Raw genomic sequence first — 13737 nt, 5'->3', positions numbered from 1 at the left:
AACACTTGAACTAGAGATTGCATATTCAGAATCCTGAGAAAGATTAAGGACATGAACAGATTATTATTACTATTATTACGGGCAACTCCAGGGAGTCATTAGACTCATCGAGGGAGGCCCCAAATCATATTCATCACAACTATCTGACATTCATACAGTATCTATCATACCTCGCCTTAAACTCATTCACTGTCACAGCATCCACTACAGACTCAGGGAGCGCATTCCACTCATTCACTACTCTAAAAGTAAAGAACCCAGCTCTAACACCTTTACTAACCACACTTTTGCCCAGTTTCCATGGATGTCCCCTAGTCCTCCCACAACCAGCCCTGTTCTCAAAAATATCTTCTGAATTAATTTTATAGAAACCCTTCAGTAATTTGAATGTCTCAATCATATCTCCCCTCCTCCGCCTATCAACCAATTTTTGCAACCCACAAATCCTCAACCTGTTCTCATACGGTTCATTCCACAGACCTGCTATCATCTTGGTCACTCGCCTCTGGATCCTCTCCACCTCCTCCCCATCAAGAAGAAACCTAGGTGACCAAATCTGAGCACAGTAGTCTAGATGGGGTCTTATCAAGGCTCGATAGAGAGGAACAATAACCTGCTTGTCTCTGCTCGTCAACGTATTCTTCAGCAACCAAGTGATTTGATGAGCTGTTTTGGTCACTTTTGCAATGTGTCCCCTAAATTTCAATTCCTTATCCACCAACACTCCTAAATCTCGTGCCTCATCAATTTCCTGGAGCAGGGTTCCACCAATGCAGTAAACTGCCGCCAATCTTTTCACCCCAAAATGCATAACCTTACATTTTGCCACATTAAACTGACATCCATTCTCCTTAGCCCAGACCTCCAATCTATCCAAATCATCCTGCAAAATTTTGACGTCATCTGCATTCACTATTGCCCTACCCAACTTCGCATCATCCGCAAACAAATGAACTGTTCCTCTCAGATCATTTCCTATATCATTTATGAACAAATTAAACAGCAGTGGTCCAAGAACAGATCCTTGTGGCACACCACTAGTCACAGGCCGTCTTGTGGACTCTACTCCCGAGTAAACCACTCTCTGATATCTCTCCGTCAACCACCCTCCTATCCATCTCACCAACCCTATGTCCATTCCCATATGCTGCAATTTACTGATTAGAATTCCATGTGGAATCCTGTCAATGGCCTTGGCAAGGTCCAGTAGAATCACCGTAAACTCATTACCCTTATCCAGTTCAGCCGTCACTGTGTTATAATACGTGAGCAAGTTACTGAGGCATGACCTACCCTTCACAAAACCATGCTGTCCCCGATACAGTATCCCATTTTCTTCTATCCAATCTTGTATTTTCCTCTTGACTATTTTTTCTAAGACCTTGACAATGATTCCTGATATGCTAATCGGTCGGTAATTTACAACAGCAGTCTTGGAACCACCTTTATGCAGTGGAACTATTTTCCCCTCTTTCCACCCGCTCGGGACTAACTCAGACCCGAGACTCAAATTAAACAAAATGGTCAAGGGTACTGACAATTCTTTAGCTGTTTCTCGTACAACACGAGCTGGTATACCATCCAATCCCACAGATGTATTGACATTGAGGTTATGCAATAGACTACTCACCTCCACTTCATTAACCACAATTCCCGTATAATCTACTGGTTTATTCGTTTCTGCAATGTCACAACCTGGATGATATACTTTTGCAAAGTGCTCACTCAGTAACTCAACTAACTCAACTGATTCAGTTACCTCCCTACCATCGGCATTCTTTAAAATCAATCTGCCATGTACATTTTTCCTTTTACTTGCTACATATCTAAAAAACTGTTTAGGATTCTCTTTAGCCTGCATGGCCAATGTTCTTTCGTAATCCTTTTTTGCTTTTCTTACCACACTCGTCACCCTTCTGGCCTGCGCTTTATACTGTTCATGTGCCTGCCGGTCACCCTTCTCCTTAAATTCCCTCCATAGTTGTTTCTTTTTTTGCAACTCAAGCTTAATGGTGTTATTCATCCATTTAACCCCTACTTGATTTATTATTTGGACTCTAGGTATACAGTCAGCCATTGCTTCATGCAAGCACTTCTTAACTACCTCCCATGCACTATCAACTTCTAGTCCTTGCAGTTGTACATGCCATGGCACTGAACCAATCAAACTCCTAAGCTTGTCATACTTACCAGCCCAATAATTCCACATGTACTCTGTCTTAATTGTAAATTCCACACCTTTAGCCACCTCCCAAGTTAAGACCCTATGATCACTCTCACCGATTGGTGGCAATGTGGTCATATTTGTTACAGCCAAATCCTCAGATGTAATTACTAGGTCAAGCACTCTCTGACCCCTAGTATTTTCCATTACATGCTGTCGCAGATAGTTATCCCTTAATAACCGCATAAAATCCAGTTCCTTCCTCCCGTGTGTCCTCTCCTCACTCCAATCAATGCGACCATAGTTGAAATCTCCCATAATAATCACCCTCCTTCCACCCATTTCTTCTATTTGCTTGTGCATACTGTCACCACCATCTTTTCCAACACCTGGTCTATAGCAGCACCCAATTGTATATTTAGTTCTGCTAGTCACAATCTCACACCAAATGGCCTCAAATGTGCTCTTTTCTCTATCCTGCAATTCAACTTCTATTCTCCTTGGCTGGAGCTCATCAGCTATCATCAACAATACTCCTCCCCCCATTTTGTTCTCTTTGTCATTCCTGAACACACTATACCCATCACATTCAATCCCACTAGTTATATCATCTACAGTCAGCCATGTTTCACTAATACCTATAACCTGTAGTCTGGAAGTGCCAACCATGGCCAAAAACTCTTCCTTCTTGTTCCTAATACTCCTAGTATTAGTGTACATGAATTTAAGACCCCCATTAGCCTCAACCCTACCTTGATGCCTTATATTAACTATCCCACTCTGATTTGTTGTCCTTATTTGCCAGAGCAAATAAGGAAAGAACTTGACATTGTCAGCATCCAGGAATGCGTTAGTAGAGCTAATCTCAGATGGTATGGTCACTTAAACAGAATGGTTGAGGAAAGATTAGCAAAACAAGTGTTCCCTGCCATGTCAGCAAGAAAAAGACCCAGAGGAAGATCAAGATATAGGTAGATTGATATGGTAAAAAGTGCTTTAGAAGATAGAAATATAAGATCTCATAATGTTGGAGTCTTGACAGGTAACATTTGGAGGAAAGTTGTAGATAGGAAGTTAGTAATGATGTAAATTTTTCATTTGTACTATCATATCCTGTACACCCCTGAGGGTACATGGCAGTAATTTGATGATGATAATGATAATTGGAAGTATGTGGATTGCTGACTGTGGTTTACAGGAGAAAGATGGGGAAGGGTAATATGATAGAGGTCTATAAACTTTTGAATGGTTGTTATAGGATATCATCGTCATATGGAAGGTGGGGAGAGAACGTGCAGGCATCCATGGAAGTTAAATTTATTTGCAGTCAAGAAAAGGGTAAGAGCTAGGTTTTTCTTGAAGAGAGCAGTGGGTGAGTGATTGAGTAGTTTAGTTTGCCTTTTGGGGTAGTGAGTGCATCTAGCATGAATGAATTTAAGGGAAGGTATGACAGTTGGTTTGGGTGATTTATAGCCTTCCTCGATGAGTCCTTGACTCTCTGGAGATCTCAAATATAATAATAATAATATATGTATGCTGCCTGTGTTAATAAATGTTTAGAAGTAACTGGAGGAATGGTGGTGGCCAGTTTGTTTTGCATTTTAACCGTATTCATTTGTCAATGTACAGGAGATGCCTTAGATACCAAGGCAAAAGATTTGCATCTATTAAAATTATTCCACGTAAGTTTTTAGTTTCCATCTTTAACATCTACAAACATGACAGCTTACAAACTTATTTTGAAACAAATAAACCAGATGTGAAAGTCAAGAAGAGAAAACTGATCTTGGTTGATGAGTGGAATGGTATCAGATGTCAGGAAACATAGGCATGGTCTTTCTTCTGGGAAATAAGAGAGAATGCATTTTGGTTAGCATGAAAATTCACTAAATTCTTCACTCCACTTGAGAATCATTAGAAGATTGGTGTTTAAGGCACTGACCATAAAAGATTTTGAAACTTTATGAAGCTTTAGATATCTGAGCACTACAAGGTTTTCTAAATGAAGATGAATGGGAACATACTGTCATCAGTAAAGTTGTGAATAGGACTAGACATTAGTGAGAGAAGATCAATGGATCAATGCACAGGAGAAAGAATATAGGTAATGACACAGAGCCTTGATGTACTCTGGTATTGATGGAAATATTTAGATGAGAGAGAACTATCCACAATAACATGCAAGGAACAACCAGATAAGAAGATAGCAATCCACCAAAGCATATGAGGGAGACAGTAATATGACAGCTTGGTAAAATTGACCTGATTCCAGACTTGATCAAATGCCATGGAAATATCAAGAGTGCTTACATGTTTGAATATTGAAGACAATGCTAACCTGCATTGAAAAAAAGAAAGTTATTCTCCAACTTTGTGAGGCTATGATAAAATAGTGCAATGTGTGCTTGGGTTCTGAGGAGATGGATGGACAGAGAGATGAATGATCCAGGGTTGGATAACCAAGATAATAAATGGTAAATGGAATTGCATATATGAAAAGAGATTGATGGAATCTGTTTTTCAAAATTCAAGGAATAGATGGAGGAGAGAGGAGATATGATAGATATCTGAGCTGGTGAGAGAGGGGGGGGGGGGATCTTATAGTATGTGTGTGTGTGTGAGGGAAATTCTGCAGCTCTTCACATGGGGAGGAGGAACTCAGGATCATCTCTGAAAGCTTAGTAAAGGCAGGAAGCATGTGAGGTTCTTGTTCTTCTCATGGCGTGTGTCGAGTGAATGGAATAAACTGCAAGTAGATGAATGAAACTTCAGTTGATGTTTTCAAAAAGAAGTGTGATTACTATTTAGACATTATATAAAGTCTAAAGATTCTTCTTTCAGTGAATTTCATCTCTGCATACACGTATATAATAATAATAATTACTAAATGAAACCACATATTTAACTAAGTGCAATTTAAATTAGTTATGCACACACACACACACACACACACACACACACACACACACACACACACACACACACACACACACACACACACACACACACGTAGATGCATTAGACTGTTTTTATGCTTTTTTTTGTGTGTGTGTGTGTGTGTGTGTGTGTGTGTGTGTGTGTGTGTGTGTGTGTGTGTGTGTGTGTGTGGTATGGACTATACACATATGCATTTATATAGAGAAAAAAAATAATCTTACAGTAGTAGGACACCCAGATACCACTCCTAAGGCTTCAATGTTTTTATTGAGATCTTTTATTTCTGTATCAATTTGTACATCTTTGATGCAACCTTCAAAATCAACATTGGTCACTTCTCTGGAAAGTAACATATATAATATACATAAACACACAAGTACATCATCGTAACAAAGAATATCAAAATCATATATACCACCAGAGTAGCTTCAATATAAAACAGTATTGTTAACTATGGATAAGTGTTGGACCTGGTTATTGGTTCAGAGGTTATATGCATAAGTAAGGTGGCCTCGTTACCTCCAGTTGGTGAAAGCGATCATGTGGTATTGACTTGGGAGGTTGCAAAATCTGTGGATTTTTCTATTAAGAAAGGGTATGTACGAAACTACAGGTTAGGCAATTATAACAAGCTTCGGAGTGAGCTTGCAGCCATCCCATGGCAGAACATATTGCAAGGGAAAGATGTTAGCAGTGCTTGGGATAAAATCAGCGGGTATCTGAGGAAAGCAATATCAGATTGTGTCCCCATGGTCAGGAGGTCAAACAAGGCATGCATTAGATGGATGAGCAGTAGTATCAAGCTCGAACTACAAAAAAAGAAAATGTTATGGAGAATTTACAAGGAGAAGGGCGATCAGGACACCCATGAGCAGTACAAGGCTCAAGCTAGGAAGGTTACCAGCATAGTTAGAAAAGCTAAATCAGATTATGAGAAGACCTTAGCCAAAGAGATCAAGGGTAATCCCAAAGAGTTCTTCCGCTATGTGGCAAGTAAGAGGAAGAATGACTTCGGAAGGATAACCTTAGTGGGTGCTGATGGTATTGAGGTGACAAAATCAGATGTAATAGTCGAGTTACTGAGTGATCACTTCTCAAAAGTCTATCACCCAAGTGAGGATATCTCTATACCTATAGCAATACCTAATGTGAGAATTGAAGCTAAAGAATCAGAGGTATTAAATATATTGCGAAACTTAAATGCAAACACTGCGGTAGGCTTAGATGGAATATCAGCTCGGGTGTTGCGTGAATGTGCAAATGAATTGTCAACCCCTCTTACCTGGATATTTAATTTAAGTTTGAACTCTGGTATGGTCCCTAGGGAGTGGAAGTTAGGCAAAGTGGTTCCTTTGCATAAAGGTGGCTCTAAAACTGCAGTATTGAATTACAGACCAATCACCATCTCAGGAGTAGTGGTAAAAGTATTGGAAAAGTTGGTTAAAGACAAAATTCAAGAATGGGTGGATCAGGATATGATACTCTATAGAGGCCAACATGGTTTTGTTAAAGGTAGATCCTGCCTTAGCAATCTATTAACTATCCATAATAGAATAACATCAGAGTTGGACAAAGGAACTGGCTACACAGTGGTACTTCTGGATTTTGCTAAGGCTTTTGACAGGATACCCCATAGAACACTGTTACGCAAATTGGAGCAGATGGGAATGGATATTAAATTGGTGATATGGATAGGAGAATGGCTCAGGGAGAGATACCATAAGGTGGTGTATGGAGGAGCCGAGTCCAGAATGAGGCAGGTGACCAGTGGTGTGCCTCAGGGCTCTGTGCTTGGGCCAATGTTGTTTAATTTGTATATAAATGATATAGGAAACGGCTTAAAGGGAGATATTCAGTTGTTTGCTGATGATGCAAAGTTGTGTAGTGCAATAAAAAATCAAGCTGATGTTGAAAGTTTGCAGGAGGATTTAAATAAGCTGGTAAAATGGGCAAAAGAAAATGGATGTCAGTTCAATGTGGAAAAGTGTAAAGTCTTGCATTTTGGGATTAAAAGATTACCAGCTGTGTACTACATCGATGGAAAGGTACTCCAAGAGATTGATGAGGCTAGGGACTTAGGGGTATTGGTAGATAAGGAGATGAAGTTCAGAGGACACATTGCTAAGGTGTCCAAGATTGCACATAGGATTACTTGGTTGTTGAGGAACACACTGACATCCAGAGATAAAGAGGTTATTATTCCCCTTTATAAAGCATTGATACTTCCACATTTGGATTACTGTGCTCAGGTCTGGTCACCTGGATTCCTTGGAGATGAGGAGGCTGTGGAGAGGGTTCAGAGAAGAGTGACCAAGTTGGTGAGTGATATAAAAAATGCTCCCTACATTGATAGATTGAGAGCTTGTGGATTGCAGAGATTGGTTGATAGGCGAAGAAGAGGGGATATGATAGAAACATTCAAATTACTAAAAGGTTTTTATAGGATTGATGCAGGGGAAATGTTTCAGCTGTGTGATAGTGATGGAAGAACAAGAGGTCATCTCTGGAAATTAAAGAAGAGTGTGGTTAACAAAGGTGTCAGAACAAGGTTTTTTGCCTGGAGGGTGGTAAATGAGTGGAATTCATTGCCTGACTTTGTTGTGAGCTCTTCATCTGTAAATGAATTCAAGAAGAGATATGACAGATATTGTTTTGCTAGTTTGGGTCTCCCGCGATGAGTCTACTGACTCCATGGAGATACCCGTAATAATAATAATAATAATAATAATAATAATAAAAACTTCTGCATCTGCACCCCCCCCCCCCTCCTGCATTGCCTACAGAGTTATGTGAGCCCTGGTCAGTTAGTGGCACTGTGAACAGCAAGCCAACATTCATATGTTTATCAGTAGAGAGAGATTTGTCTAGCTGTATGGGTTAACATGTAGTGGGGAGATTATAAAACTGTATAGCACTTCACACTACATGTCAGACTATTAACCATTATAATAATACAGAAGATGCATCTGACTACCAAAGAACAGGTTGATCATGCTACGTTTGAATGCAACAGCTTGTGAAAACATGCTTTAGCCATAATCCTATGAGAATGCAGAAAGAAATGTTGAGAGAGATGAATGTTTTGCAGTGAACAATGTTATGTGTACTAACTGATGACCTGGCGTGGAGGTGAAAGCCTATCATCGTTCTACTGGACACTGTCTAACACCACAATTGATGTGGCAGAGGGAAATAAAAAGTGAAAATGACGTGAAAGTGAAAACAAAAAGCGAAATGAAACATCTAAAGGAGAGATTGATTGATGATAATGAGAAGGAGAAAGTTATATTATGAAGAAAGAGTAAAAGGATAGTCGTATATCATTGTATGGGGACTCAATCATTAAAGGTGGGATTACTAATAAAGTGCACAAAAACATGCTTTCCTGGATTGTTCCTGGTGGAATAATGAAGCAAATAGCTGATCTGTTGCAGGAAAGGAAATATGGGCATCAAAATTAGTGGTAATTGTGGGCACAAATGATAGTTGGGGAGAATAACATGGTTGATAGAGACTTGAGGAAGTTGTTACAGCAGGTAAAGAAGAATAATGTTGTTGGGAAAGTCGTAGGCATGTTGCCCAGATATGACAACAGTGAATTGAGAAGGAGAGCAGAGATAATGAATAGTAAGATGACTGAGTTGTACAAGGCAAGGGAGGAGGGATTCAATCTGTGAATTTGAAGGGAAGTTGGGATGGTTTAAAGTTGATGGATTATATTTCAATGGAATTGGAGTTGGCCATTTAGAAAGTCTATTGTTTTCTGAGAAGGCACAGAGTCAAGAAGTTAATGTAGTAAATGATCAGAGTCCACTTGTGAAGCAGGATAGCACAAATCAACAGATTGTACAGTAGGAGGAACATGAATATGAGGTTGAAGATGTGGTTGCAGCAGCAGAAGATAATGGAATGCATAAAAATGAGACAGGTAGAAATGGATATCAGAGTCAGGATCAGGGAAATGGGAGTAGTCAGACTGAAGAGATAGGTGTGGTATAACACCTAGAGTAAAGAATGTCGGTGCTGGTAGAATGGCCTCAAACACACAGGGATTGTTATGTTTATACACAAATGTAAGAAGTATTCTAAACAAGAGAGAGCTGAGTTTGTCGCATTGGTTGAGTCGGTATGTCCAAAGATAATTGGAATAAGTGAAACTTAGTCGACTGAGGAGGATGTGATGTCGGGAATAGAATAAGAAGGATATATAATTTTCTAGAAGGATAGTAATGTGAAAAGAGGAAGAGGATTGCTATTAAGAATTTCAGAGGAATTGTGTCTGCAAAGAGTGGAAGTTGATAGTGCATGCACAGATTTCGGATCTGTACGGTGTGAAGTTGAAATAAACAGGTTAGTATATCTGATAGGATGCTGTTATAGGCCAGGGAATGCAGAGAATACCAATACGCAAATTAGTTAGGTATGTAAAAAGAAGGTGTCCTGATGGGAGACTTTAATTACAGGAATATAGAATGCAAGGAGAAGATATTATATGGGAACAAAAAGAGTGAGTTTGTGGACTTTCTGACATAAGTATCTTAAGCAGCATGTGATTGAATTGAAGTTTTGGATTTGGTGATAATTTCACAAGATGTAGTTGTTAATGGAGTGTTGACACTGCCACCAGTTGGTGAGAGTGATCATGAGATACTTTTATGGGAAGTGATGAAACAGGAAAAGGTTACAACCAAAAATGGATACATGTGGAAGTATAAAACAGGTGATTATAGAAGCTCTGTAGTCAGTTAGCATCAGTATGTTGGGTAGGAGCTGAGTGAAAATGATGTTGACAATGCATGAAAACTTACAAGGCAGTATCTGACAAAAGCAATGTATGACTGCATACCAAGGGTTAAGTGAGTAAATAGAGCAGGAATGAAACAGATAAACAGTGAAATCAAGCAAGCTGTGATGGAAAAGAAAATATACAAGCAAGATAGTTGGTGGTGATCAGATCCATGTAATATAAAGTACAGGGTGGCCATAAAATAACTTTCCCTCTTTAGAGGCATCTGTACCAATAAACAGAATGAGACCAAATTTTATACTGAGACTTTTAAAGGCATGAGGAGATGAAGTCTGCAAAAAAAAGATTTAGCACCAAAAGTCGCTGATAGGGGAGATTTTGGTGCTGGTGGAGCCGAAAACAAGCAGATAATTACATTAAAGGCAGATAAAATGGAATAATAACATTTCGATGGTGTAAGCAACAGCCGCACACCGCAGTAGCAACATCTGTTACTGTCTCTTCTTGCACTGCTTTCTGTCCTCTGCCAGGTCTAACTCCTAGTGATCCAGTTTCTTCAAACTTCTTAATCATAGCTCTCAGTGTTACAGCTGCCATGGGACCTGTACACAGGATATGATGCCTTCTAAATTCCCAAAGGGCCACTACAGCATTGAATTGTTTAAGGTAAAACAACTTAACAAGTAAAGCATGCTGAGGCAAGGTAGGACGCATATTGAGCACAATTCGTCAGTCATTCGAATAACTGCCTGAACGTTCCCGATCCCTTTTTTAAGTGGAATTGGTACAGTAAAATTTGCATAATCCTTTTTACCTGCATTTACTGGAAATATTTGACTGCTTTTGACTCCACCAGCACCAAAATTTCCCCTATCGGCGACTTTTGGTCCTAAATCTTTTTTTCGCAGAATTCATCTCCTCGTGCCTTCAAAAGTCTCAATATAAAATGTGGTCTCATTCCATGTATTAGTTTTAGCTACAGATACCTCCAAAGAGGGAAAATTAATTTATGGCCACCCTGTACATATTACATATAAAGTACAAGCTAGAAAGGTGACGAGCATTGTAAAGAAAGAAAAGGGTGCAGTATGAGAGGAGATTGGCTGGTCAGGTCAAAGTTAACTCAAGGGAATTTTTCTGCTATATGGCAAGCAAGAGGAAGAATAATTATGGCAGATTAACACTCGTGGATAGTCATCAGCAGATAACAGCTGCAAAGGATATAGTGGAATTATTGAACGAGCACTCTTTCAGCATATATCATACTGGTGCAAATGATGCGATGCAATATATAGAAGAGAGAGAGAGAGGCAAGTATTAGGAGAACTGGAAGTGAAAAAAGAAGAGATGTATCAGATGTTTGTTGGGTTAGATGTTAATATTATGATTCATATGCCTCCAGTTTAACAAAACTTAAATACAGTTCATGTTATATTCCTATAATTTCTCAACTATATATATATATATATATATATATATCTACTCTATATTATAAAATGATAAGCTGAAATTGGAAATGGATGTAGGCTGTAACGTTTTTGTGTAACGTTTTTTGTAACGTTTTTGTGTAACGTTTTTTGTAACATTTTTTGTAACGTTTTTATGTAACATTTTTGTCAAGTTATTTGAAACGTTTTGAAACTCAGGGGCTATCCTGAGTATTGAGTCTTCAAAATTCGAGTCATCAGAATTCAAGGAGAACCGGCCCACCAGTCCGGAACACTGTGGGGGGGGGGAGGCATCGGGGGGGGGCAGAGAAATACACTAACATGTAGGGATAAGGAGGTATTATGCCACTGTATACAGTATATACATCAGACCATAATTGGAATATTATGCTCAAATTTGTTCATCTGGTTTGCATTCTGATGTCGCTACATTGGAGACAAGTAACTAATACAACATAAGTGCTCTAGAATATTGGCTTAAAAGAGGTTAAAGGAATGCAGATTACAGAGTTTGGTAGATAGGAGGAAAAGAGGTGATAGAGACATTTAAGTTAGTAAGGAGATTTTATTGGATTAATACAGGCCAGTCAAGTGTGGTGATGTTCGTGTCCACAAACCACGCAGTTACATCAGCAGCCTTATGTTGTATCTTGCTGAAAGAGACAATGGTCAGTTCCGTAGAAATGCCACAAAGTAAGAAGCACTGCATTATTCAGAATGTTAAGATACCTCTTGGAGGTCAATGTTTGTGGCACCATAAACATAGGTCTGAAGCCAAACCAGGAAAAACAGGACCATTCAATCACACCACCACCTCCACATTTCACAGTTTATGTTACGCATGCTGGTAAAAGAAATTCACTGGGCATCTGCCACATTTTCACACCTATCCATCTGCTGGATTAGAAAGTGTAGTGTGATTTGTTGCTTCATAGCACAGTTTTCTACACTTCCACATCTCACTGTACATGCGCCTTGCACCACTGAAGACAACGTTGCATGTAATTTGGGTAATGTAGGACTTGCATTTTGCAGTCCTACCCCAAAACCCATGTTGTGAGCCTTGGTTCTGAATATTTTTATGCAGATTCTTGTTCCAGTCGATGCCCAGAACTCTGCATTCATCTGTTGGATGACAAATGGTGGTTTCACATATTATCCTTCGTAAAACTCTATAGTAACATTTGGTGAGTGTGCTGGACCATCCACTGTGGGTAGCACTTTCAGTTCACTTTCTGCACTTTCCTCTCAGTATGGTATCACTGATTGTTGACCTGGGATGGTTGAATTTGTCAACAATTCGCCTGCAACATGGCTCATAATTCTAAAAGGTAATTACTCCAAACATCCAGAAAATCTTCGGTTTTTGCATCATCTTTATCATCTTTAATTCCTTTTACTATACTCTTCCATTAGTAAGCTTTCACAATAGCAGACAGAATTTTTCTCTTCTAAGAATATTTATCTTTAGTAAAGTTTCAACTTTTTCATAACTACTTTTACACACAGTATAGTTTTTTATATATTTTTTCTATATTCTCTCAGAACACCTCTTGACTTGATAAGAATTTTGATGTGCTTCTTTATCAAGACTGCATTCTTAACTTCTTGAGTCCATTATGAAGTTCAGATTTTTTATCCTTGCAAACATCCACATTATTATTATTATTATTATTATTATTATTAACTGACCTCCACTGAGTCAGAGACTCATCGTGGGAGGTACACACTCTTGCACACAATGCTCACCCAACCATGCCTTAAACTGATTCAAGGTACATTATGAAAATTATGGAAACAACTACCGTGTTAGAGTAAAACTTTAGTTTAATATAAACCAAAATAAACAGTCAACATTTTGACCTTCACATTAAGGTCATCTGGAGTATACACATATATATGCAAAGAAACAAGATGCACTACAACCTACATGGTATGCTAAACTTACTGACCAACCATTACAACTATTGGCCTGACCTCTGGTAGAAAAAAAATAAAAAACCTGGTTTGAATGGAAATTTAAAGAAGCCTGTGAAATTTTGATTAACCACCCTAATCTTAACAATAATGGTGGCATAAAAATCTCAAAAATTTGGATGCACACATTCAGCCCACCTTGTTTCCAGTTGGTTGTAATTTATATGTATAATTATATAAGTAATCCTTTATTTTTATTTATTATTTTTTCCTTTTTGTAAACCTGTTGCTCTCCACCTTAATTTAATTTTGTAATCATAACTACCTAATAGATAATAATAAGAGGACTAGCTAGCTTTGATGTAGTAATTTTTTTCTCCACCAGAGGTCAGGCCAATAGTTGTAACGGTTGGTCAATAACTTTAGCATGCCATGTAGATTGTAGTGCAGCTTGTTTCTTTGTGTATATATATGTATATTCCATTTGATTACCTTAATGTGAAGGTTGAAATGTCGAGTGTTTA

At 38.7% G+C, this 13737-nt stretch overlaps 1 protein-coding gene across 1 annotated transcript in view; it reads right to left on the bottom strand.

Annotated features, from left to right (window-relative positions):
- Positions 1–13737, bottom strand: part of LanA (laminin subunit alpha) — a 1191635-nt gene that overhangs the window by 117052 nt on the left and 1060846 nt on the right. The window contains exon 55 of the mRNA XM_090391815.1: positions 5323–5440. Coding sequence (XP_090247941.1) covers positions 5323–5440 — 118 coding nt within the window. The remainder of the gene's footprint in view (positions 1–5322; positions 5441–13737) is intronic.

The sequence above is a fragment of the Typopeltis vanoorti genome, chromosome 4, assembly GCF_054136105.1.
Source record: "Typopeltis vanoorti isolate ZY-2024b chromosome 4, IOZ_Tvanoo_1.0, whole genome shotgun sequence".
Lineage (NCBI taxonomy): Eukaryota > Metazoa > Arthropoda > Arachnida > Uropygi > Thelyphonidae > Typopeltis > Typopeltis vanoorti.
Note: the sequence above shows the minus strand (reverse complement) of the source record. Positions and strands in the feature narration are given on the sequence as shown.